This window comes from Carassius auratus, chromosome 40 (genome assembly GCF_003368295.1).
Source record: "Carassius auratus strain Wakin chromosome 40, ASM336829v1, whole genome shotgun sequence".
Classification (NCBI taxonomy): domain Eukaryota; kingdom Metazoa; phylum Chordata; class Actinopteri; order Cypriniformes; family Cyprinidae; genus Carassius; species Carassius auratus.
In genome coordinates, this window is record NC_039282.1 from 11,774,107 (window position 1) to 11,797,622 (window position 23,516).

A 23,516-nucleotide genomic window follows, 5' to 3' on the forward strand; every position below is an offset into this window, starting at 1 on the left:
GCGGGGCAAGGGAACGAGACAACACAAACACGGGTCTGTCATGATCCTGCCTCAAGACTAGGAAAAATCAAGGACACGAGGGCAGAATCATGACACCTAGATGAGCTTGATTCATAAATCAGTCTACTTACAGCTTGTTCTGCATATTAAGACAGGATAGGAAAAAGTAATAAGACCGGAAACACTCTTCACTTTTTATTTTTATGCTTACAGACAGCATATAAATCTTGGCCATGTTATAATACAAACCCAATTCCAAAAAAGTTGGGACACTGTACAAATTGTGAGTAAAAAAGGAATGGAATAATTTACAAATCATAATTTTTATTTTATTTTATTCACAATAGAATGTAGATAACATATCAGATGTTGAAAATGAGACTTTTTGAAATGTCATGCCAAATATTGGCTCATTTTGGATTTCATGAGAGCTACACATTCCAGAAAAGTTGGGACAGGTAGCAATAAGAGGCAGGAAATTCAGTATAAAGAACAGCTGGAGGACCAACTTATTAGGTCAACTGGCAACATGATTGGGTATAAAAAGAGCATCTCAGAGTGGCAGTTTCTCAGAAGTCAACAAGGGCAGAGGATCACCAATTCCCCCAATGCTGCAGCGAAAAATAGTGGAGCAATATCAAAAAGGAGTTTCTCAGAGAAAAATAGCAAAGAGTTTGAAGTTATGATCATCTACAGTGCATAATATCATCCAAAGATTCAGAGAATCTGGAACAATCTCTGTGTGTAAGGGTCAAGGCTGGAAAACCATACTGGATGGTTTTTAGACAGCACTGCATCACATGCAGGAATGCTACAGTAATGGAAATCACAACATGGGCTCAGGAATACTTCCAGAAAACATTGTCGGTGAACACAATACACCATGCCATTCGCTGTTTTCGGCTAAAACTCTATAGGTCAAAAAAGAGTCCATATCTAAACATGATCCAGAAGCGCAGGTGTTTTCTCTGGGCCAAGGCTCATTTAAAATGGACTGTGGCAAAGTGGAAATCTGTTCTGTGGTCAGACGAATCAAAATTTGAAGTTCTTTTTGGAAAACTGGGACACCATGTCATCCGGACTGAAGAGGATGAGGACAACCCAAGTTGTTATCAGCGCTCAGTTCAGAAGCCTGCATCTCTGATGGTATGGGGATGCATGAGTGTGTGTGGCATGAGCAGCTTACACATCTGGAAAGGCACCGTCAATGCTAAAAGGTATATTCAAGTTCTAGAACAACATTGCTCCCATCCAGACGTCATCTCTTTCAGTGAAGACCTTGCATTTTCCAACATGACAATGCCAGACCACATACTGCATCAATTACAACATCATGGCTGCGTAGAAGAAGTATCCGGGTACTGAAATGGCCAGCCTGCAGTCCAGATCTTTCACCCATAGAAAACAATTGGTGCATCATAAAGAGGAAGATGCGACAAAGAAGACCTAAGACAGTTGAGCAACTAGAAGTCTGTATTAGACAAGAATGGGTCAACATTCCTATTCCTAAACTTGAGCAACTTGTCTCCTCAGTCCCCAGACGTTTGCAGACTGTTATAAAAAAAAGAGGGGATGCCACACAGTGGTAAACATGGCCTTGTCCAAACTTTGTTGAGATGTGTTAAAGCCATGAAATTTAAAAGTCAACTTATTTTTCCCTTGAAATGATAAATTTTCTGTTTAATGAAAATCTGTTTATCGGTTTTTTAAATCTGTTTTTATGTTGTATTCTGAAAAAAATATTGAAATTTGAATCTTCCACATCACTGCATTCTGTTTTTATTCACAATTTGTACAGTGTCCCAACTTTTTTGTAATCGAGTCTGTACATAATGGGCCAGATTTATTAAACGGTGAATTAGAGCACAAATAAAAGAACACAGAAGCAGCCAGATCATTTTCATAGTGACCAACACAATCTACCAAGAGCAACGCAAAGTAGTGTCTGCTTTAAGACTTTTTTTGGAGCGTTAAATAATGGCACCAATAAACGTTAGTAAATTGTGTCATGCAATTCATTTTTATACTCTACTTCCGTAAATTTTGCGTCTGAAATGTCACGTCCCACACTCGTGTAGTATAGGCGATAAACAGGATTTAAAATAAAATGAGCTGTATACCCAAATTCAGAGTATTCATAAAACATTAAAAAAAAAAAGTACCTGGACCTACTACAACTGTTGATATTCTGAAGTGCGCATCTAATGGACACTTTACTATCCCATGAGGCCACAGAAGAGGAGTTGTGAAGTGGCACAATTGATTAGGGTAGGTCACATGACAATGACAACATGACGAATGTAGTACTTCCAGATTCGTACTATATAAAATGTATTTTGTTAATGGATACCAATTATTTACTTATTCAAAATAAACACCTACTCTGAGGATATGCAATTTCAGACGCAGCCATTGTGACATTTTTAGAATGTGTTTACTTCACTGAACTTTGTAAAGTCGTAGAGTCTTTGTAGAGACTTGAGTAGAGTCCACATTCTTACCTTTGGCCGTTAATGCCCAATGAGATCATCCATTCAGAAATAGCACAGTTATTGCGCTTATGTCACTGACGAATGAAAAGATGGATGTAATTTTGCTCTGTGCTTGGTGTGCTCGTAGATCTTTATGTTAATCTGTCTTGGCTACCAGGAGTGGATGAAAAGTGAGTAAAAATTAAAAAAAAAAAATAGCACAAAATTCCAGCTATTCCCTTCCCTGTGAATGAGACATACCAGTGTTCATTAAGAGGTGACTGCTTAAATGTGACTAGATATAACTTCTATGCATATAAGTTAAGGGTAGTGGCCTAGCTGAAAATTTCCATTTTCTAAACCACAGTTATCTAGCTGAGGGTAATGTTACCCACAGTGATCATGTAAACACTGACAAAGTTCTTTCTCGATACTATATGCTTTTTCCTCTAAAGGCACTTCATTTCAGAATCAGCTCTCACGTTTTACACTGTTTACCTTTTCATTCATGAGCTTATGTTCAGTCAAAACACACTGTGTGTGGCATAGGACTTCTCTCTGTGTTGATAATCTTGCATAAACAGTTGCCTTTTTTAGCTGCCAAGTGTCTCAGTAGTCGTGTCTTGCCTTGCATTGGATTCATTTCCTAATGTTTGGCTCTTTTTTGTCTTCAATTCCTTTATTTTGTTCATGTTGATTAATTACCCCTCGGCCGTATTGCAGGTGAACCAAAACGTCAAAGAGAACTCAAATTAAATATGTCCAAGGTTGCCACCTCAGCACAAAGCCTTTATTGCTTTCCTGACGAGACAAAATTAAATGAAAGAGAACTTAGAAAACAAATACATCTCTTCTGATGATGCTGGACCCATAAGGCTGTAACATCTGCTCGAAAGCTTACTTGCAGTATTCAGAAAACATTGTGGGCATTTTATTGTAGAACTCATATATTACAATAAAAATAAAAACATTTTTGAAGATGCTGTGATAGGTCTGAAGATGGCAAAATAGGCAAAAGATTTAGGGATGATAGAGTACATTGTAGACTGAAGTTCCTGTTACTGTTCCCTTGACACAATTGCTTCCAATTTCCAGTTCCCAGCTTCAACGATGTACTGTAGCTCATGTTGTCTGTGTAGCGTTGCTAGGATGTATTGCATAGTGCTGAAAACACAATGAGATCATCAATACTTAACCCTCTGGAGTATAAGGGTATTTCTTGGGCCTGGAGATGTTTTGTCATGCCCTGACATTTGTGTTTTTTTCAGTTTCTTATAAATATTCTAAATGGGTAAAATCGAATCTCACTGTAATCAGCACAAACTGGGCTATAATAATGTGTGAAATGCATGTATGTACATGATTGTGTTTTTGAGGGGAAAAAAATGTTATGCATGGTTAGTGAAAAACTAAAAATGTTAAAACACTTGAATAAGGCAATAAAACACATACAGAACATTGGCTCCCGGGATTTTTGAGAACTGGAGCTTGTGGCCTAGAATTTTTCTTTCTACATTATGTGAAAATCATCTTGTTTACTTACTTACAGAAAACAATATATTGATTTACATTTTCCAAGACACTTTTTGTTGGTAAAAGTCATATGCGAGTAGGCATCAACTATCATGAATATCATTGTGATTTACACCTGAGAAGACAAAGACCTGCATAATGAGCTGCATAATCAGCCTTTCAGTCAGCTGTGTCACTGAGAGGGAGGAGTTACAAGAAAGAATGTGTGAACAAAATAAATGTATATCATTTTATGTTTGTAGTTTATTTAGAATATATTTAATTATCCCACAACATAATTTAATATCCACTTGCGAGTGCAGTTAAACAGTTTATTAAGAACAATCAAAGCTGACTTTCAAACTGAATTTTTAGCATCATTACTCCAGTCACACAATCCTTCTGAAATCATTTTAACAATCGTATTTTCTACAAAAAAAAACATTTATTGGAATTATTATTATTAGTAGTAGTAGTAGTAGTAGTAGTATAATTATTAGTATTATTATTAATTTTGAAAAGAGCTTAGAATATTTTTCCTGTTTTTAGGGGGGATAAATTGAAAGAACAGCATTGTTTGTTACATTTGTTACAGTTACATTTATTTGTTACATTTATATTATTTAAATCAAGCTTTTGAATTGTATAGTATTGAAGATTGTTATTGAAACTTCATAATATTTCACTTGATTATACATTTAGTCAGGAATTATAGTTTGGAAAAAGTCTAACTAGTAAAATGTTTGCACGTTATGTGAAAACTATTACAAGTATATAAATAAATAAAAAGAGACTTACTCATGTTTATGATCTCTGCTGAATAAAGCACTTCATCCTTTTTTTCTGAGGAAATCCAAATCTCAACTCCTCAACAACGTCACATCTTTTTGGGGTGAATTATGTCTTATTCCTCTCATCGTGAAGCAAAGAGTAAAATAAAAGACTTGAAGAACAGTCTCGCTACGTTGTGTTCTGTTGTGTGGGCGTATTCAAGTAGCGCTTCAGTAAAACATTAGAATCTGAATAGAGCGTTCAGCGCGGGGACGTGGTCTCATTAGATATAATGAAGGGAGACGTGAAAAACGGAGATTGCGTTGTTTTCATATGGCTTACTTTATCACAGAATATCTATTTTCGGCAGCACTTGTTTAGTTTAAAAGTAGTCAGGCTTTCTATAGATATCTCTCTCATGTCTCTTCGAACTGAGTTACAGTTCATTTTAATGACGTGTTTGTAAATGAAGATCAGCGCAGACAAAGGCTGCAGACATCACACCTAGTTTGTTATCTTTATTTTATAAGTGCACAAAGTTCTGTTTTTTTTTTATGTCTGTATACAAAAAAAGTAGACCCTTTACAGATTTGATTGATGTATTGCTCTTATCTGTACGGTCAAAACTGAAAGTGTAATTTAAGTTATTTTCGGGGTTATCAGGAGAAACTGACTCATAACGTGTATACGTGTTAATCGACTCCGGAGGGTTAATAATAATAATAATTATTATTATTAGTAGTAGTATTATTATATTATGATTTGATATGATAAATTATATGTATTGCATGTAGAGGGCATTATTACATTTATGAATTAAATTATATAAAAATATAGGATAGATTATGAATTGTGTTCATTTATAAATAGGACACTGCCATACAAGCATTATGTGAATAAAAGGCAAGCTTCTGTACGTAAAACCGGCACACTTGTGCACTGTATGAAACACTGTCTGTCTGCAGTGAACTTGACTTTGCCTCTCTCCTGACCTCTGTTTATCTCTTAGCTTTAGCATATGCTGTAGAAACATCTGCAGGAAATGCAACACAATCTGGAGGATGCAGCTCGTGTAGGAATGAAATCACCTCATACCAGATGATTTATGGGGCCTGACAAAGCATGGCTGTCCCGCAAATTGATCACTCAAAGCTACTGAGTCTAATTGATGTTGCTGTGTGGTCAGAGACTGCGCTCACATGACGCAGGGACTACATGAGAGGGGGTTGGGGGCAATGTGATCAAGGGGCAAATACTGGAACATGATGCTCACATCGACATCTCTCTCAGTTTGTCTACCTAGTTTTTCCTCTTTCTGTAGATTACTGTTGCAGTATATGTTTGAAATTGTGAATATTTTTGTTATAGCTTCTCTATGTGCCCCATGAAGAAATTAGCGAAATCCTGATGGAAAACAAAAGGTGTGTTTATTTTTCTTAAACGGTAGCTGATAGGGCTGTCACTTTTGTGACTTTTCGATTTTTAAGACTTAAGTGTTAATTGAATCGATTGTAAAATCAATTTTCCATGTCTAAAAAAAAAGACGTTTTCTTTTTCAACGTCAAATAACGGACGAACGTAAAGAGAGTGCTGGAAACGCACAAGTCAGCAATATTTCTTATTTATTGGCATGAAGTTTCTTGCAGAATAACAAACAGCAACAGGAGTGCAACATTCGTGAAAAAAATATATATGCAGAGGGGACGGCTGCCATAGCAAAAGAAAAACATCACTGCAGGCTTCAACCCGGCTGCATTTATGATTTAGGCAATTCAACAATCTCCAATATTATTTTAAATAATGATTCAATCCATTTCAAACAACTGTAAAAAGAAAATGAAACTTTAAATGGACTTGAGAACAGGCCATGTGTGTTTTCTATTGAACGTAACTGACACTTAGTCTAGGCGGCTCTAGGCGGCATAATGAAATGAGCAAAAAGGCTAGGGCCATTACAAATTTATTGGACAGGAAAACAAGTCGATCAACATTTTCGGGGTCCAGAGCAGAGCGTTTTTTATTCACTATATGTCCAGCTGTTGAGAAGACGCACTCTGACCGCACTTATGTCCCAGGGACACTCAGGTACAGCTGCGCAAGGTGGGGGTATTACTGCCAATTTTCCATCACAAAAGCTCATAGCTGTCAGCTTGCAATGGTCCTTTTCATAACTCAGAATCCTCTGTAGCTAGATGCGCGAATGAGGCGAATTCGCATCTACCACGACGCGAGACCTCCAGACCTCCATCTTTACATTGACATAACATTGAAATCATTCGCGCCAGACGCTCTATTCACATTTGGTGTGTACGCATCATAAGAGGTCGCTTTCGACGTCACTGGGTCTTATAGGCGCGTAAAAATTGCTGCCATTTTCTGTCTAGCTTTCGCAAGGCATACTGCACTTTCGAAATTCTTTATTGTCTTTTTCTGCTTGTATGCGAGTATTGTTACATCTATATTTTTTAATTGTTTCATTATTTTAAAATTAATAGTGTACATATTTGGTTAAAATCGATTCCCTATTTTCATTTTCAAAACTTTTTTTGGTTGGTCCGATCAATTTTGCAATCGATTTTCGAACTAAAAGTGACAGCCCTAGTAGCTGATTGTTGTGTGTCTATGTTTTGTCTATAGTGGTTTACCAGTCCTACTCAGCTTGACCAAGATGGTCAACCAGCTCGACCCCAGCCTCACCATATGTTAGTCCTGCTGTTCCACCATCTGGACCAAGTTGGACCAGTTTATGACCATAAATGTTACAAATTAAATTAGCAGAAGATGGTTTTTATTTGGAAATGAGGGCATATGTGTAATTAGGTGATTTATTTTAAATTCACTCAGGTCCACTATACATCAAAATACATCATAATTTAGAAGTAATAGGCTACTTTACATCCTTTTTTCATATGAATATTACATATTCAGATATTCATTAAGCAAAATATTCTGTAGGTCATAAAATTTTAGTGAAAATAATCAAAATCACTGGCGGTGGCAGGCAACTTTCTGCAAAAATGAAAAGAGTTAATAAATATATTTTTTTTATATTTTCAGTTTAACTTCAGTTTTATATTTTCTATTAGTCTTATGTTTCTATATAGATTTTATTTATTTTTATTATTCTTTTTTTGTTTTTACGTTTTGACTTAGCAGGTGTGTTTAATATTTCTAGTCTAATATTTCTATTTTATTTTATTGAGTTTTTGTTTAAATTACAGAAAATTATTTTTATATTTTTACTTACAATAACAAATGCTTGTGGCTATACTTTTGAATATTGAGTATTTTAATGTTTTTTGTTGTTGTTATTGTTGTTGTTTTTTAACTGGCCCCATTCACTTCCATTGTAATGCCTCACCGTAACCGACATTTTTTCAAAACAAAATTAAATTAAATTAAATAAGGAACAAGAGGAAAACATTTTGTAGTAATGAACAAAAATACTGTCAGTTGTGTTTGACTTGTACTTAATATTTCTGTTGTATTTTTTTATTTGTTTTGCTTTTTTTATTGTCAACCAGGCAAAAATTATAAATCGGCTAATAAAATAGTGTACCTTTTCTAAATGTCCATACCATAAACATTGCGCAAAAGCTTTTGAGTTTAAAAAAAAAAAAAAACATTGAACAACAGCAATGCCGATGAAATGCATAAAAAAATAAAATGCTGCAGTATAGATTCTCCTGTTCCTCATTAAATGGATTGACTTATGCTGAATTCATGCCATCTTGGAATTACTACAAGTAAAATATTTCAACTTGCAAAAAGCATTCACGTTCCCGCATACCTCATAATTACAGCTTGTATGCTGGGAGTTTTCTGAGAGCTACGACTTGTACCACCTGACCACAGCAGATTCATTTAAGTGCTACCTGTATGTTTAGGAGTTGATAGTGCTGTCATAGAAATGCATAATTCCAAGTCCGAGGACGTGAGCATCTTCAAGTAGAAAGTCACGTGTTGTCATCTTGAGCCTACATTAGTTTCGACGGGGCATGAAGGCAGCTTCATAAAGTAAGTGAGATTACTATGATGGGCACTAACAGAATAGATTATCACATATGGGCCGTAACACCACCAGTATTGTTGTTCCCTGATAAGCCATTCCATTATGCTGAAGAGTAACCCCAAAATGACCAGAGATGCTATTAAGGGCTGACGTCAATCTCATTAAGGAAAATGGATTCTCCCAATTTAAGGAATGCAAATGGTTCCTGGCATGCCAATTGGGATTTGACTTATTGTTGTCTGAGTGTTCATGGGACCCGGGAGACAATAGTAGCCTGTCTTGTCTGGCCATAGGTTGTGGTGGAGAAGGCATAACTGAAGTCAATTTTCTGGACTCTGCCCTCGACCCCTGAAGGCACTTTTACTTAAGTACTGTCTCTCACTGAAATTGCTTTTCACTTTTAACCAGCCAGGCATAAATACCCACTCTGCAAGGAAAGTGAGCCCGGTCACTCCTTCCAAAAGACCTTTTTATTAATATCAATCCTGGAAAGATAAGTTTTTTTTTTTTTTTATGGTACTAATGTCAGTGGTTGAAGGAGCACAGAAATCATTCCGATATACAAAAATATTCAATTTTTAACCTCTCTGCTCTCTGTGCTGTGTGTGTTTTCCTGATCTCCCTAACAGATAAAATGTATCACTGGGTCATACCTAATTTTGTATGCAATGTATATCACATTATCCTTTGTCCTTGGATGACTTTTGTAGTGAGGCAATATGGACCAGAAATAAGATCAAGATAAGGGCTGCTAATTTTGGACTCCTGAGAGCCAGCAAACTAACTGAATTAGATTGTGATTGCCCAATGAGACAAAATGTGATGTTTAGGCTACAGAGGGGTTCAGATGGAGAGATCACTAATGAACATGCTCGTGCATTTTTTTTAACAAATCTTAAATTAAAGTATAAATTAAAATAAACATATTAATAAAAACGTATCAAATATATATATATATATATATATATATATATATATATATATATATATATATATATATTTTTTTTTTATATATATATATATATTGATACATTGATAAATGTTACATTTTTGTTTACAAATTAAGATTTTTTAAGTTGTATTTTGTTGACTTTTAGTCTTACGATAATGTTTTTATTTTTATTGATGTATTTTTTTTAAAGGGGGGGTGAAATGCTATTTCATGCATACTGAGTTTTTTACACTGTTAAAGAGTTGGATTCCCATTCTAAACATGGACAAAGTTTCAAAAATTAAGTTGTACGTTTGAAGGAGTATTTCTGTTACAAAAATACTCCTTCCGGTTTGTCACAAGTTTCGGAAAGTTTTTTTCTAGTATGGCTGTGTGTGACGTTAGATGGAGCGGAATTTCCTTATATGGGTGCTAAGTACACGTCTGCCGGAAGAGCGCGCTCCCGTAGAGCAGAGCACTGAGAGCACAGACATTCACTGATCAGAGCGATTCACTGATCAGAGCGAGAGCGTCGCGAAAAGTCACAAAAGAAGCGTGTTTTTCGTTGCCAGGGCAAGACAACCCTGCACAGATTACCAAAAAAAAAAAAAAAACAGCATTAAGGGACAAGTGGATGGAGTTTATTTTGACGACACCTAAAATGTAAATCGTTTACATATGAATAACTTAACAGACTTAAAATTGAATCCTTATGAATATTGAAATTGCGTCAACAACATTTTATTATTTTGTATTCAGTTTTCATATTGATGGCATTATGTTTTCAATTGAATTTACTTATTATGAAATAATGTTTTGTTCTATTCTGTGATTTCTGCTGCCAATACATTTTGAAGAATACTTAATGTTAAACAAGACTACAGTTTATAAACCTTAAAATGAATAACATTTCTGCAATCGTTTAACCATTACTTATTTCATAATATTTACTTTGCAGTGGGACACAAAAGCCATTTTCTCAGACATGCTTTTACTGACAACAGGACCACAAAATACAGCAAAAAACGCAACGTAATTTCAAAAAGAAACAACCAAACTTACACGTATTGTGCTAGTAAACATTACGTACTAATACCTACTTATAAACAATGAGACCAGGCCGAAAGTACAAACTTCTCCAATCATTTATTCTGATTAAACCATTTTTTACATTCAAATACAAGTTGCTTCCATCTTAGTCACACAACCGTGTGCCATTCCCTGCACTAAAATGCCTTTACCTCATTGCATTTGTCCATATTACATGACAGATGCAAACGATCTCGATCTGAGCACCTTGTTCCCTATCTTAGAGAAGGGTCACCGAGTGCTCTCCTTGACCAAATCAATACAGAAATGGTGGTTAGTGGACTCTGAGCTCTCTGTCATGGTTGAGCGCATATACAGAGCTCTGTTGCTCCATTTAGCCTTGGGAACTTTGGGCTCCTGAGAAACAATGGACTAATTGAAGACCTACAGCAGACCCCTGACACTGTAGCCTGGCCTGGTTGTGTTCTGTTGTTCAGAAGACAGGAAATAAAGAAGGGCTATCTTCTATCTTCTCTCTGTACATCGCTCCCTGTGCCCCAGGCAGTAATGTGGCCTTATTTATGACACAAATCAGTCCCATCCTCCGTACTGAACTGTTATTAGATACATGCACGAGCCTAGTAGTCAATCAGATCCCAATTATCTTTCAGAACTGTGAAGACTTGTATCTCCACTTAGTCTGTTTACTAAACTTTGAAACCCAGTAAACTCAATTTTATTCTACATACACTATTTTTAAGGCATCACAGACTCTAAATCTGTCTCAAACCATAGCTAAATTATGTTTTCTAAGACCTTATTCTGACTAGACTGAAAGCATTACAGATTATCCCAGAATGCACTGCAACAAGCACAGTGGACAACAATCATATTCTATTCAGTCTCACAAAATATCAATACAAAAAACTTTGGTTGATATAAAGACAATAACTATACTGTCGCTTGCATGAAGCAGACATGGACGATGAATTAGCGAACCCGAGTGCAGTTTTATTTCCAAAGGTAATGACCCAAAAGCCTAAACAAACCATGAACTTAATCCTAGATGTCAAACAAAAGATCAACATGAATTATGAGCTTGATTAGACATAAAACAATGACCTGGCACCTAAAACATAGAAAAGTATAACGTACTTCAATACACAACTAAGTAGATTAACTTTTGAGTTCAAGTTAGAGTCCATGGGGGGTTGGGGGGGGGGGGGGGGGTTAGTTAGAAAAACGGTAGGAAATGTATTGGTTAGTCAATGTCACAATGGCTGGTACTGTGTTTTTATCATAAGATTATGTAAAATGAATATTGCAGTGCTGAAAAATAACTTATCACCACAGCAAAAAAAAATGTATATACAGTGAGAACTAAAATATTTACAAGTCGTTACTTTTACAAATAATTGCAACTGCATTTCGCAATATTTTGATACAAAAATCTGAATATTTTTCTATTGATCTATTATTCTGCATTTATATTGCAAAATGCATAATTCGGTCATCCTCTTAGCACCTCAACAAAAAAAGTCTAAATGGATTATATAGCCTACAAAATACGCAAAGAGTGCTCCATTTCTAATCACTAAAAACGTCTCAAGCTCACAAAGTTCAATTAAGCTCTAGACACTGCACAATGAACATATTGTCTACATTTCTATGTGGCTCAGTAGGAGAACATTGTGTTAGCAGTGCAAAAGGTTGTGGGTTCAATTCCCAGGGAACACACATGCTGGTAAAAAAAAAAAAAAAAAATATATATATATATATATATATATATATATATATATATATATATATATATATATATATATATATATATATAGCCTGCATGCACTGTGAGTTGCTTTGGATAAAACTGTCTGCTAAATGCATAAATGTAAACTTGAACATGATGGCCAAACAGATGTGTTCAAGAAATTAACAGGTAAATATGTGATTGGTTATTTTGCCCAAGACTATGCACACATAGCGCTAACACAAATACATACTGGTGCATTTACAAAATCTTCTAGATCTTGCTTTTGTTTGAGGGTGTTTTGTCATGTAAGAAAATGGTTATGTAAGATCATGAGAACAGTGGAAGTTGTCTGAGTCTCAAGCTGAATGCATGCTGAAAGCCACAGTAAGAGCTTAAGTACAAGACTATGGGTTAATCGCATGTAATAAACAACCAATGAAAAAACCTAACTGCTGAACAAGATTACAAGACAAATGAACATAAACCAATGAGAGAAGCGAATTAATAAAGAAATAAGACAATGAACCAGTGAAAACATGACATGAGAAACAAACGGGAACAGAAGGTCTTATGATATGAAACAGTGATGACATAAAAGACATCACTAGATAGACCTGAAGTGAAAATATGAAACATGAACAAAAAAGTGTTTTGCTTATTAGAGAATCACATTTACTATAAATAATCTAACCACAAAAACTACATAGAATACACAAATATTGAGTTCCGAAGTTTAATGTTAACATGTTTTGTGTGTGCTATGTATTATTTGAGATTAGTATCATGTTAGCTTAGCAACATGCTAATGGCAAACAGTTGGATTTCAGTATTGGCATGTGCTGTTTATTTTTGTGCTTAAGAGTATTTTGTTAACTTAGCAACATACTAACATCAAAGTCTTGCAACTCAATATTGTCTATGTATTTTGGACTTTTAGAATATCACGTTAACCTTGCATCACGCTAGGTCAACTATAGGTGCCATACATTATAATACGGTAATTAATTGATATATTAATGGTAAATACAGTAGTTGAATTGAACCTGTTTCAGAATTGATGAATTTCACCTTGGTATAGATCTGATTTGAACCAACTTTAGCTAAATAATAACTCTATTGCATTCATAATCTGAATCTGTCTTCATAGTTGAGTTTCCAAATTTGATTCTGTTATGTTCATGTTTATCACTGTAAATCTGGTTTGACTCACTCTGTATGTATAAAGTTCTATAGAATTAATGGTGACTTGACTGTGGTATGTACAGTATTTTTCAGCCTATAAGACTGTTACCTTAGAAACATGGTAAGCAGCAACTTTTGGATTTCAATATTTGTGTGTGCTATGTATTGTTGTGCTTAATAATTAGCTTAGCGGCATGATAATTTCAGTTTATATAAAAAAATTAACCATGTGTTAGTTGAGTGTGTTAACTTCAACGAGGGAGATTTGTATGATGCATGCTAGCCGAGTTGCAGCCTAAATGGTTAGAATGCTGTCTTTGTGAGCAGTAAGCAACAAGCTTAGTTTAGAACAGAGCATAATAGTTAAAGTCCAGTGTGTAATGTGCCTAACAATTCCCAGGATGTGTGGATAGAAGCTTTGCTTCTCATTGCTGCAAGTATGCTGTACTACAGTGCAAGTGCAGTAGGCCTGCTTCCCGCCCACTCTACCTCCTCAATCTTTCTTTCTTTCTTTGTCTGTGCGTCTTTCTCTTTCCCCTCTTACTCTCTGCCCTTCTCAGGGGCAGATTAGAGTGGTTGTAGGAGGAGGGTCACATGCACTTCCTGGTTTTGGATCACCGCCTGGTCTATTTTAAGTTCATAGGCCTGAGATTTTTCTTCGGCGAACCCATACAGTACAAATCAAGAGTGTCACAGAGAAAAAGCCCAAAGCAAAGGCCATGATATTCACATAGTGCTGTGGTGACATAGAAAAACAGATACCAATCAAGTGACTTGACTTGCAGCATTAGAAGAGCAATTCTTGCCGTTTTCTGTGAATGAAAATACCATGTTTCCCAAGAATAGATGTGGTGTCTATATTGGCTGAATTTAGGAATGCATACATGGATATTACTGCCAAAAACCCTCAATTGGCTTTTTTTCTTGACGTCATTGATCACTGCGGGATAATGGTCAAAACGTGGCTTATGTAATTGAACTTTATTGATCTGAAAAAGCAGCATGTTGCTCAGGGTCAGTAAATCAAATATGCTGAACTTCTCACGTTCAGATCAATGTCCTGCTGCTTATGTTGAGTGTTTGCCCAAGATTTATAAGGAACCTCCCAAGGTACTAAAATGAAAGCAAAACTGGTTGTGTATCTCAAATTCCTAAAGGTTTATTTTTCTTGTTTCTTCTCATAGATGACAGATCGTCAACCACCCACATTTCCCGATCCTTGGCTAATGATCTGGGTGGCTCTCTGGCCCCGCTGATTGGTGAACGTAAAATGTCTGTTCCTGCCCACTCCAGCCAGCCAATGCTGTTCACATTCGACATACCTGTACGTCACTCCCATAGTTCTCTGTCTAATAGTGCTCCTCAGGACTACCTCTTCCTCCATCAGTGCATGAGCCGCAAGAGTGAGAGTGCACGGTAAGAGCCAGGATCTCTGGGGATCTGCTCATATTACACCCTTTATAGCTTGGACTGAGAAAACTAACAATATATTGTCTTCAGTACTGGAAGCTTCAGTACTTTATTTCAGGTGGTACAACATATAGACAAAAAGCTGATTTCATATCAAAGTCAATAAGTCTCTTAAAATACCAGATAATTTGACCATTTTAGGGCAGGCAAGGGTAGTTCAGGTTGTAAAATGTCATGTGATTGATTCCCCAAAACAAAAGAATATACTTACATATGTGTTAATATATAATGATATTTTGTAAATATATATATACATATATATATATATATATATATATATATATATATATATATATATATATATATATATATATATATATATATATATAAAACTTGTGCAAGGGATCCATACAGAGTGCCTTCTTTATTCAAGATACCAGCATCCAGAGATGAAACCTCTGTCATATACTGATGTATGATCTGTAGAGAACTGCACATAGATCAAAATCATGCAATGAAAATTATGCTGGATATTGATAAACCATTATGACAGAAAATAGTTGCTGACGGAAGCTAATGCGTTGGTGTTGTTCATATAAAAAAACAGAAAACAGTGTTTATTAAATGCACACAAATCAGAAAAACAGTAAATGACTGATCCTAAATATTTTTTTTTATGACAATTAAACACCCCTCTGTATTCCTCAACTGTCAGTAGTCTGCTGTATGCTTATTATTAATATTATGTTTATTTAAATAAAGAATTATATATTTTAATAAATTGTAAAGTATACATTGTTGTATTGTCTTTCCTAGCAGAAAAGATTGTTTTCATTGCTGTATTACAGTAATGGGATTTTTAATTTCAGAATTATAGTAATTTCCCACATTTCAGTAAGAAAATGATATATAACATGTTTAACTGTAATAAAAATAATGTAGCAAAGCAAAGCATTTTTATTAAAAAAATAAAAATAAATAATAATAATAAAAATTCGGGTTCGGGGTGAAATACGGCCCTCAGTATAAATATATACTGGTTTTAATTCTTGTCATCTGTCACTGGAAAATGAGATCATCTTTGCAAGGATATTAATGTGACTAGGTCATAAGCGAAGATGTTTTCAACTTTAAACAAACACCGATGAGACCTTCATACAAATTCTGGAGCAGGCGGTGACGTATTGTAGTGTTTGCAGAAGGATTCACTTACAGGATGTGCTCATCAGTCATTTCACCCTGATTCACTTCCTTTGATTCTAATCCTACTGAAATAATGCCAAATGAAATAGAATTGTGTTATAATGATTCTGGATAATCGACCCATCAAAGATTTACTATGCTTACTATTAATTTCATCCCCCAAACTAAGTCTCTTCACACAGTCATTTGACTCAAAACCTGCAGAAAGTAAACAAACTATATTTGATCCAGTCTGTACCAGCCTTGTCAGTTTTATTGGGGTAATGGCCATGATATTCATCATCACTACCCAATATAGAGTGTCATAAACACTCTTCATCATACATCATCATGCTCCAACAGTCAATAAATTGATACAGCAGACAAAAAAAAGTATCTCTGTAAGCCAGAAACAGTGCATCTGTTAAATGAGATACAGAGAAACACTGCCTTCAGTGGTTGAATCTTAAAATTACACAAATACTGTTTTGTTGTTGAGTATACACATACATCCAGTGTTGTCATTAACTAAAACTGTGTGTGTGTGTGTGTGTGGTGTGTGTGTGTGTGTGTGTGTGTGTGTGTGTGTGTGTGTGTGTGTGTGTTTGTGTGTGTGTGTGTGTGTGTGTGTGTTAATTGAAATAAAATACAAATACTGAATGAAAACTTACTAAAACTGCAATAGTCTAAATATAAATCTGAAAAAAGGCTAAAACGTCAATTGATTAAAGTAAAACAATACAATGCAAAACTGAAAATTTTACTTAACTTTGAAATATTAATAAATATTATAATAATATATAAATTATACGAAAATACCTTTTTAAAGACCCCCTTGGCTAGCATACTAGAATACTACAGAGCAAGAATACTGTGCACAGTATGCAAATGTGCTGCATTGGATTTGCCTAAATATGCACTGTACAGAACACACTGCATGCAATACTGTATCCCAAAATGTGATGCATTTGACTTCACCTTCCATTTCTAGTGTGATTAATGAGTTGTAAGTAAATTTAAGACCACGTGGGAAAAAAAAATACCCCCCAAGGTGATAACTGAATGCCACCCAAAAACATAATAAAGTCATGTAACCTCAAATATTTTTTTATGAGATTTTATGAGAATTTCTGAGATTCTGACACAGATACTATATTGTGCTTGATAGTAAAAAAAATTGACCTTTAATTAGTTCAGTTATAAAAATAGTTCGCCGTGTCAACATTTGAATGACTGATTAGCATTATTTATAGCAGAGGCTAATAATAGTTTGGCTATTTTAGATTAGATTGTTTATTTCTTTGAATAATGGCTGTGTGAGAAAATCAGTGATCATAAACTAAGGTTTGACTGAATAAACATGTTCATCATAAATCACTAACCAATATCATTTTGGTCCCAAAGGAGTGCCAGTTTCTCACAGGCCTCACGCAGCAGTCTTCTGGTGGGCAGTGACTCAGCAGTTCAGAGACTCACTCATGGTTTCTCCCATTGTCTGAACGGCATGGGCGCCCAGCTTCACGGTTTCTACAGCCTTCCCAAACCCAGCAAGCATCAGCAGCCCCCTTCATGGACTGACTCGCGTGACGCTTGCTATGTTCTGCCCAGAGGTTACAGCTCAGAAGAGGCGTCAGAGCTTGAATCAGATGATGTCTACACCTTTAAAACCCCCAATAACACTCTAGCAGCACCCCAAACCATTGAGCAGCGGGCCCTTGATAACTATGATTTACCCAGCATCCCTGGCTCCGTCTACCAGATCCCCCGCACGTTTGATAAGAACCACAATGCCCTGATGCCATCCAGTGCCGACTCCACCAATCCGCCTCCTCCCAGACCTCCAAAACCCAGTCAAAATGGAGAGGTGTCCGTCATCCCCAGGAGGAACACACTGCCGGCGGTGGAGAACATCAAGCTTCACAGAGGTAACACACTCATAATCTGGGACGGTTTTCTTAAATCTGTTTATTTTAAAGTCTCGTCTTCTTTCATCTCTCCTTTCCTCATTTTGTGTAGCATATTTACTCATTTTGTCAGTCTCTTTTCTCCTCTGGTCTCTCCTCTCATTTTGTCTCTTTATTTTAATCTAGTCTCTTACTGCATATAATTTTTGTCTTATTTTGTCTCAACTCATATCTCTTCTTTTTTGTCTCGTCTCTTCTCATTTAGTAATTTCTCCTCTTGTCCTTTACTGTTGTTTTGTCTCTTCACTCCTCCTATCATGTCTGTTTTTTTTGTCTCAAATTGTCTCTGTCTCTCATGTTCTTCTTTCGTCTCATCTCTTCTCATCTTGTCTTTTCACCCTGTTTCTCTCAATTTGTCTCTCCTCTCCTTTGTTTTTATTTAATCTAATCTCTTTTTGTCACATTTTCTTTAGTCTATTCTTTTGTTTTCGTCCTGTCTCTTCTCTTCTTTTCTCCTCTCTTTTTCCTCGTCTCCTCTCATTTTGTCTGTTTATTTTAGTCTTGTCACTTCTTGTTTGTTCTCATCTTTTGTCTTTCCGTCTTTTGACATCTTGTCTCTTCTTGTCTTCTTGTCTCATATCTTTACTCCTGTTGTCTCAACACTCGTTTCGTCTCACCTGTCTTCTCATTTTTGTCTGTTTGTTTAATTCTGGTCTTGTCTCATTATTGTTTTGTCTCATTGTCCCCTCTCATCTCTCCATTTCTCTTTTTATTTCTCTCTCATCTTCTTTCCACTTATTTCTCCTTTTCCTCTCATTTTGTTTTGTATCTCCTCTCATGTGTCAAGAATGAGACAAGAAAAAAACAAGATGAGACGAGACTTATTTCCAGTCCTCTCCTTGTCTCTCTGTTTGTTTTAGTCTTCTTTTTGTCTTGTCTCACTCTTATTTCTTCTCATTCTGTCAATCTGAAAGTCTTGTCTCCTATTTCCTCTCAATTTATTCTATTTTCCCCTACTTTTCCCATGTTGTATTGTCGTTTCTCTTTTCTCGTTGGTATTTTCTCTCACCTTTCCTCTTCTCTGATGCTCCTTAACCTTTATAAACTCATTACATAAAGGCTTTATATCAGTGTTATTACCAAATGATTTACCCCTTTACGCATATTGGGTGGCCAATATAAGCTTTCAGCTCAATTAATATTATTTTTTCTTAGTTCTCTATTGTCTTTCCTTCTGTTTCTTGATTTGAAACCAAGAGGCAATCTGGTCAAGGTTTACTCTTCTCAGTAAGGAGGCTAATGAAATTCAAGCCATGCAGGCAGGTCCAGAATGGCTTGTTCCGACCTGATAAACAGTGAAGAAGAAAAAAAAACAGCAGACACAATTCAGTGATTTCCTAGTGGTTTGCGCTCAGCAAGGCCAGACTAGTTTGTCTACACGAACAGGAAATTACCTTTTGACCTGATTCCCACACTTGTGCTTGGTAGCCATGTTTCCAGAGAGGTAAACTGGGAGGCAGTGTGGAATGTGAAGAAAATGGCCACGTAAGCAATGCCTTAATGTGGAAGTGTAATAGAATTAATGTTGAAATGAATGCTGGACCACGTACAAATCTGGTCTGGTTTGTACAGAATGAATAGCTCATGTGTCTTGTGACTTTTCCTTTGATTGTGACCCAGGCTTAAGGTCAACATTTTCTCTGAAATCCTTGCTTGGTGGACTTGTTTTTACGTGGATTTTTTTGTACTTGCTCATACCATCTTCTGTGTTTTAGGATCATCTTTTGAGACCAGCAGTCACCAAAGGCCAGTCTATTTCAACAATTCTGGTCAGTCAGTGGAGTCTGTAAATGATGGCTTCAGCTCATACCTGGTAAAGCAGCTTCTTTTACATATCTACACCCAAGGGCCATTCACAAGAAAATGGTACCATTTGTGCCTTATTGGTGAAAAGATTACTTCCACCTTAATCTGAATGTACCAGGGCCATAAGTACCATAGACCCATGCAGGGAACTATATTACATCTAAAATGTTTTGGGGGACACAGTACAACACTTTGTTCCAACTAGTACATTTAAATATAATTTGAATATATATTTTGTATTGAAATAATTTGTGTAACCATTACTCTTTAATTGCAATGACTAGAATACAACAAAAATTGTATTCTAAAATTACTTTAGTCACATCTATCAAATAATGTGATTAAGTTCAGTGTCATGTTAATTATATCCGTAGTAAGTCATAAAGGCACAAATGGCACCATTTCCTGACAATGACCTCATAACTGTCAGAGTCACAAACTGACAACAAGTCTATTCAAACTACACAAGAACAAAGGGTGTGTGTCACAGTGGTTTCCACCACTGATCTGGAAACTGTGTAAACTGGATTGTTCTTTTTTTTCTTTTACAGAGAACTAAAGCCCCATTGACCCGCTCCGATAGTGCCGGCTCTGAGGATAACTACGTACCCATGAATCCCGGCTCATCCTCCTCCCCTCTCAGTGCCGCCCTGGCTGACAGTCCTAAAAGTAATTATATTCCCATGAGCCCAGGTCCTCACCATTTTGATTTCCCAGGATTTTCAGCAACGTTGCCGGCCAGGAAGGGCAGTACAGCATCACTATGTCTCCGGCCCGGCCGACTCAGTGACGTCACGCCGCCACCAATCAATCGCAACCTTAAACCTAACCGGACGTGTGAGTGTCTTTGTTGGATATATGAACATTCAATAAAGATTAGAGAAACAGATTGATTAATTATAAAAATGTCTGCAAGATAATTGTTTTTCTTGGTGTGCAGCAAAACCAACACCTCTTGATTTAAGGAACAATGGAATTATTGATGAACTTCCCTTCAAGAGCCCCATCACCATGTCTTGGATCAGACCAACGTGAGTGGGTCTCCTAATTTAGAACATAATCTTGCAGTGCTATTATTCCCAATTACAGTGAGAAAGTAAAACTACAGGTGATTTTACAAAAAAAAAAATTAAATCATTAGTAGTATGATTTACCAATTATGAATGTGGTGTGGCCAGTGTGAGGTGATTAAAAATAAAGTTTTGTGTCAGTATGTCAAAGCTTTGCAGAGATACACCCAGATGCAGTTTGACATCATGCCATCAAATTTGTTGATTTTGTAAATGAAAACCATTTCCTCTATTGACACAACATTCATAACTTTTTGCCTGGAAGTTGATGTGAGTCAAATTTGATGAAAATTGGACAAACGATCTAGGAGGAGATCGAAAAACTATGTTTTCATAGAAAATCAAATTAACAGATGGGATGTTCAGCCGATTATTGCGTAATTAGGGCCCAAGCACCGAAGGTACGTATGAACCTATTGTATTCGTTGGCGTTATTCTTCTTCTTCTTCCATTTCTTCCGTCATTGCGTCTATGGCAGCCAATAGAACCATTTGCAGGAAAGTTGTGAAATTTGGCACACTGATAGAGGACAGTCCCAACATTAAGCATAGCAAGTTTGGAGTCCCTAACTCAAACTCTCTCAAAGCTGATTTATACTTCTGCGTCAAACCTACGCTGTAGCTTATGCATAGACGCACATCCTAAACTGTAGCCTATGCTATAGACACCTCTCCAAAAATCTAACAGCACGTCAATTCTACGCAGACTGCAAGCACTGACAAAGCGGACAATGACACAGAAGTATAAATTAAAACTGATGCACAGCCAATGGCATAAAGGCTATGGCGTAGGTCCGACACAGAGATATAAGGCTTTAGTGCCACCACTTGTCCAAAGTTTCATTCGTGTTTATGCTAATAACTTTTGAACCGTATGGCACAGAAGACAAATTCTAGTTAAATGGACTCCAAAATGAAAATAAATCACAAGGTTTGGTGTTTTCACTATTTTCAATTGTTCGTAGTTTTATTGAACTCGTACTAGAAGGTTTGTCTGATTTTCACCAAAAAAATTCAGATCATCTTCAGACCATACTGCCAAAATGTTATGGAATTCAGGTTGATTTGTCCAACCGTTCTCTAATAACACATGAATGAGTTCTACAGAAAGCATCCGAAAATGGATGTGAGGCTACAGTCTCCGAAACGGTTTGGCGAATTAAGACCAAACTTGGTGTGTGCTATAACAAGCATGACCTGAGGCTACCTGCAATGTTTCAGAAGATACAAAGATTTTTATTTTTTTTCTCCTTAATCTGGTCTCCTTAGATTTGGTAGAGCATGCCAAGTCGAACCATATCAAATTTAACCATATCAGCCATTTTGGGCGTTGGCCATTTTGAATTTTGTAATAAAATGCTATAATTTACAAAAGCATTGACGTATTGTTATAAAATTCGCTATGCATCTTCGACACCATGCCCTGATGGTACTCAAAAAGTTTGGGGGCCACATTGTGGTAAGAAGTTATAAAGAAATTTGCAAAAATGCTAATAACATTTGAATAATTTGGGCTATTGAAATAAAAGTGGTATTCCTATATTCTTCGGGTCATGCCAAGATCATCAATACCAATTATGTAAAGTAATGCATTTGAGGGTTGTATCTCTGCACAGCTTTGACATATTTACATCAAACTTTATATGTGCTATTGTCACCTCAAACTGACCATGCCACATCAATTTGTAACAGCGCCACCTATTGGTCAAGAGTAATAAACCATTAATCAACCATTAATAATTAAATTTTCTAAAATGCGAATAAATTTTGATTGCATTAGTCTATTGTAATGAGAATGTTCCTTGGCTTATGCCGACAACATAGATACCAAATATGTAAGCAGAACGTCCCACCATTTTGATTTATATTGAAAACCAATTTTTTCGAACTCATCACCCACTGGTCCGATTTTCACTAAAATCGAGTCAGATGATCTTCAGATTGTGCTTACAAAAATGTACACATTTTTTGTCTATAAACGAAACCTTTTTCGTATAGCTTCGCAACAAATTTTAGGCATAGTGCCAAACTTCATCTGAGGCTGTATCTCTGCAAATATTTGACATATTTACACCAAACTTTGTATGTGCCATTATCACCTCACACTGACCATGCTACATTAATTTGTTAACAGCACAATCTACTGGTCAGAGGTTTTGAGCCAATAAATCATATTACTAATGGTTGTATTTATGATTTTTCAGCCATTTTGACTAATATAATCTTAAATGGTTTTAATTACTCATTCCTGCAGTTGGTCTGAAGCTTGCTTCTGTAGTGCTTGGCCCCGTAATTGTTGCTTGCAGCTATATTTGGTATTGCTGTTCTCGGCATGACTCAAGGAATATATCAAAACCAGTAACATGACAATAGTCAAAACGAATCAAAAACTATTAGCATTTTATTATAATTTCTGACCACATGCTG

At 36.1% G+C, this 23,516-nt stretch overlaps 1 protein-coding gene across 1 annotated transcript in view; it reads left to right on the forward strand.

Annotated features, from left to right (window-relative positions):
• The window catches only part of LOC113058575 (GRB2-associated-binding protein 2-like), a 69,567-nt gene that overhangs the window by 39,243 nt on the left and 6,808 nt on the right, over positions 1-23,516 (forward strand). Inside the window, exons 3-7 of the mRNA XM_026226599.1 lie at positions 14,843-15,074; positions 17,655-18,175; positions 19,930-20,027; positions 20,572-20,857; positions 20,961-21,051. Of these exons, the coding sequence (XP_026082384.1) occupies positions 14,843-15,074; positions 17,655-18,175; positions 19,930-20,027; positions 20,572-20,857; positions 20,961-21,051 (1,228 nt within the window). The remainder of the gene's footprint in view (positions 1-14,842; positions 15,075-17,654; positions 18,176-19,929; positions 20,028-20,571; positions 20,858-20,960; positions 21,052-23,516) is intronic.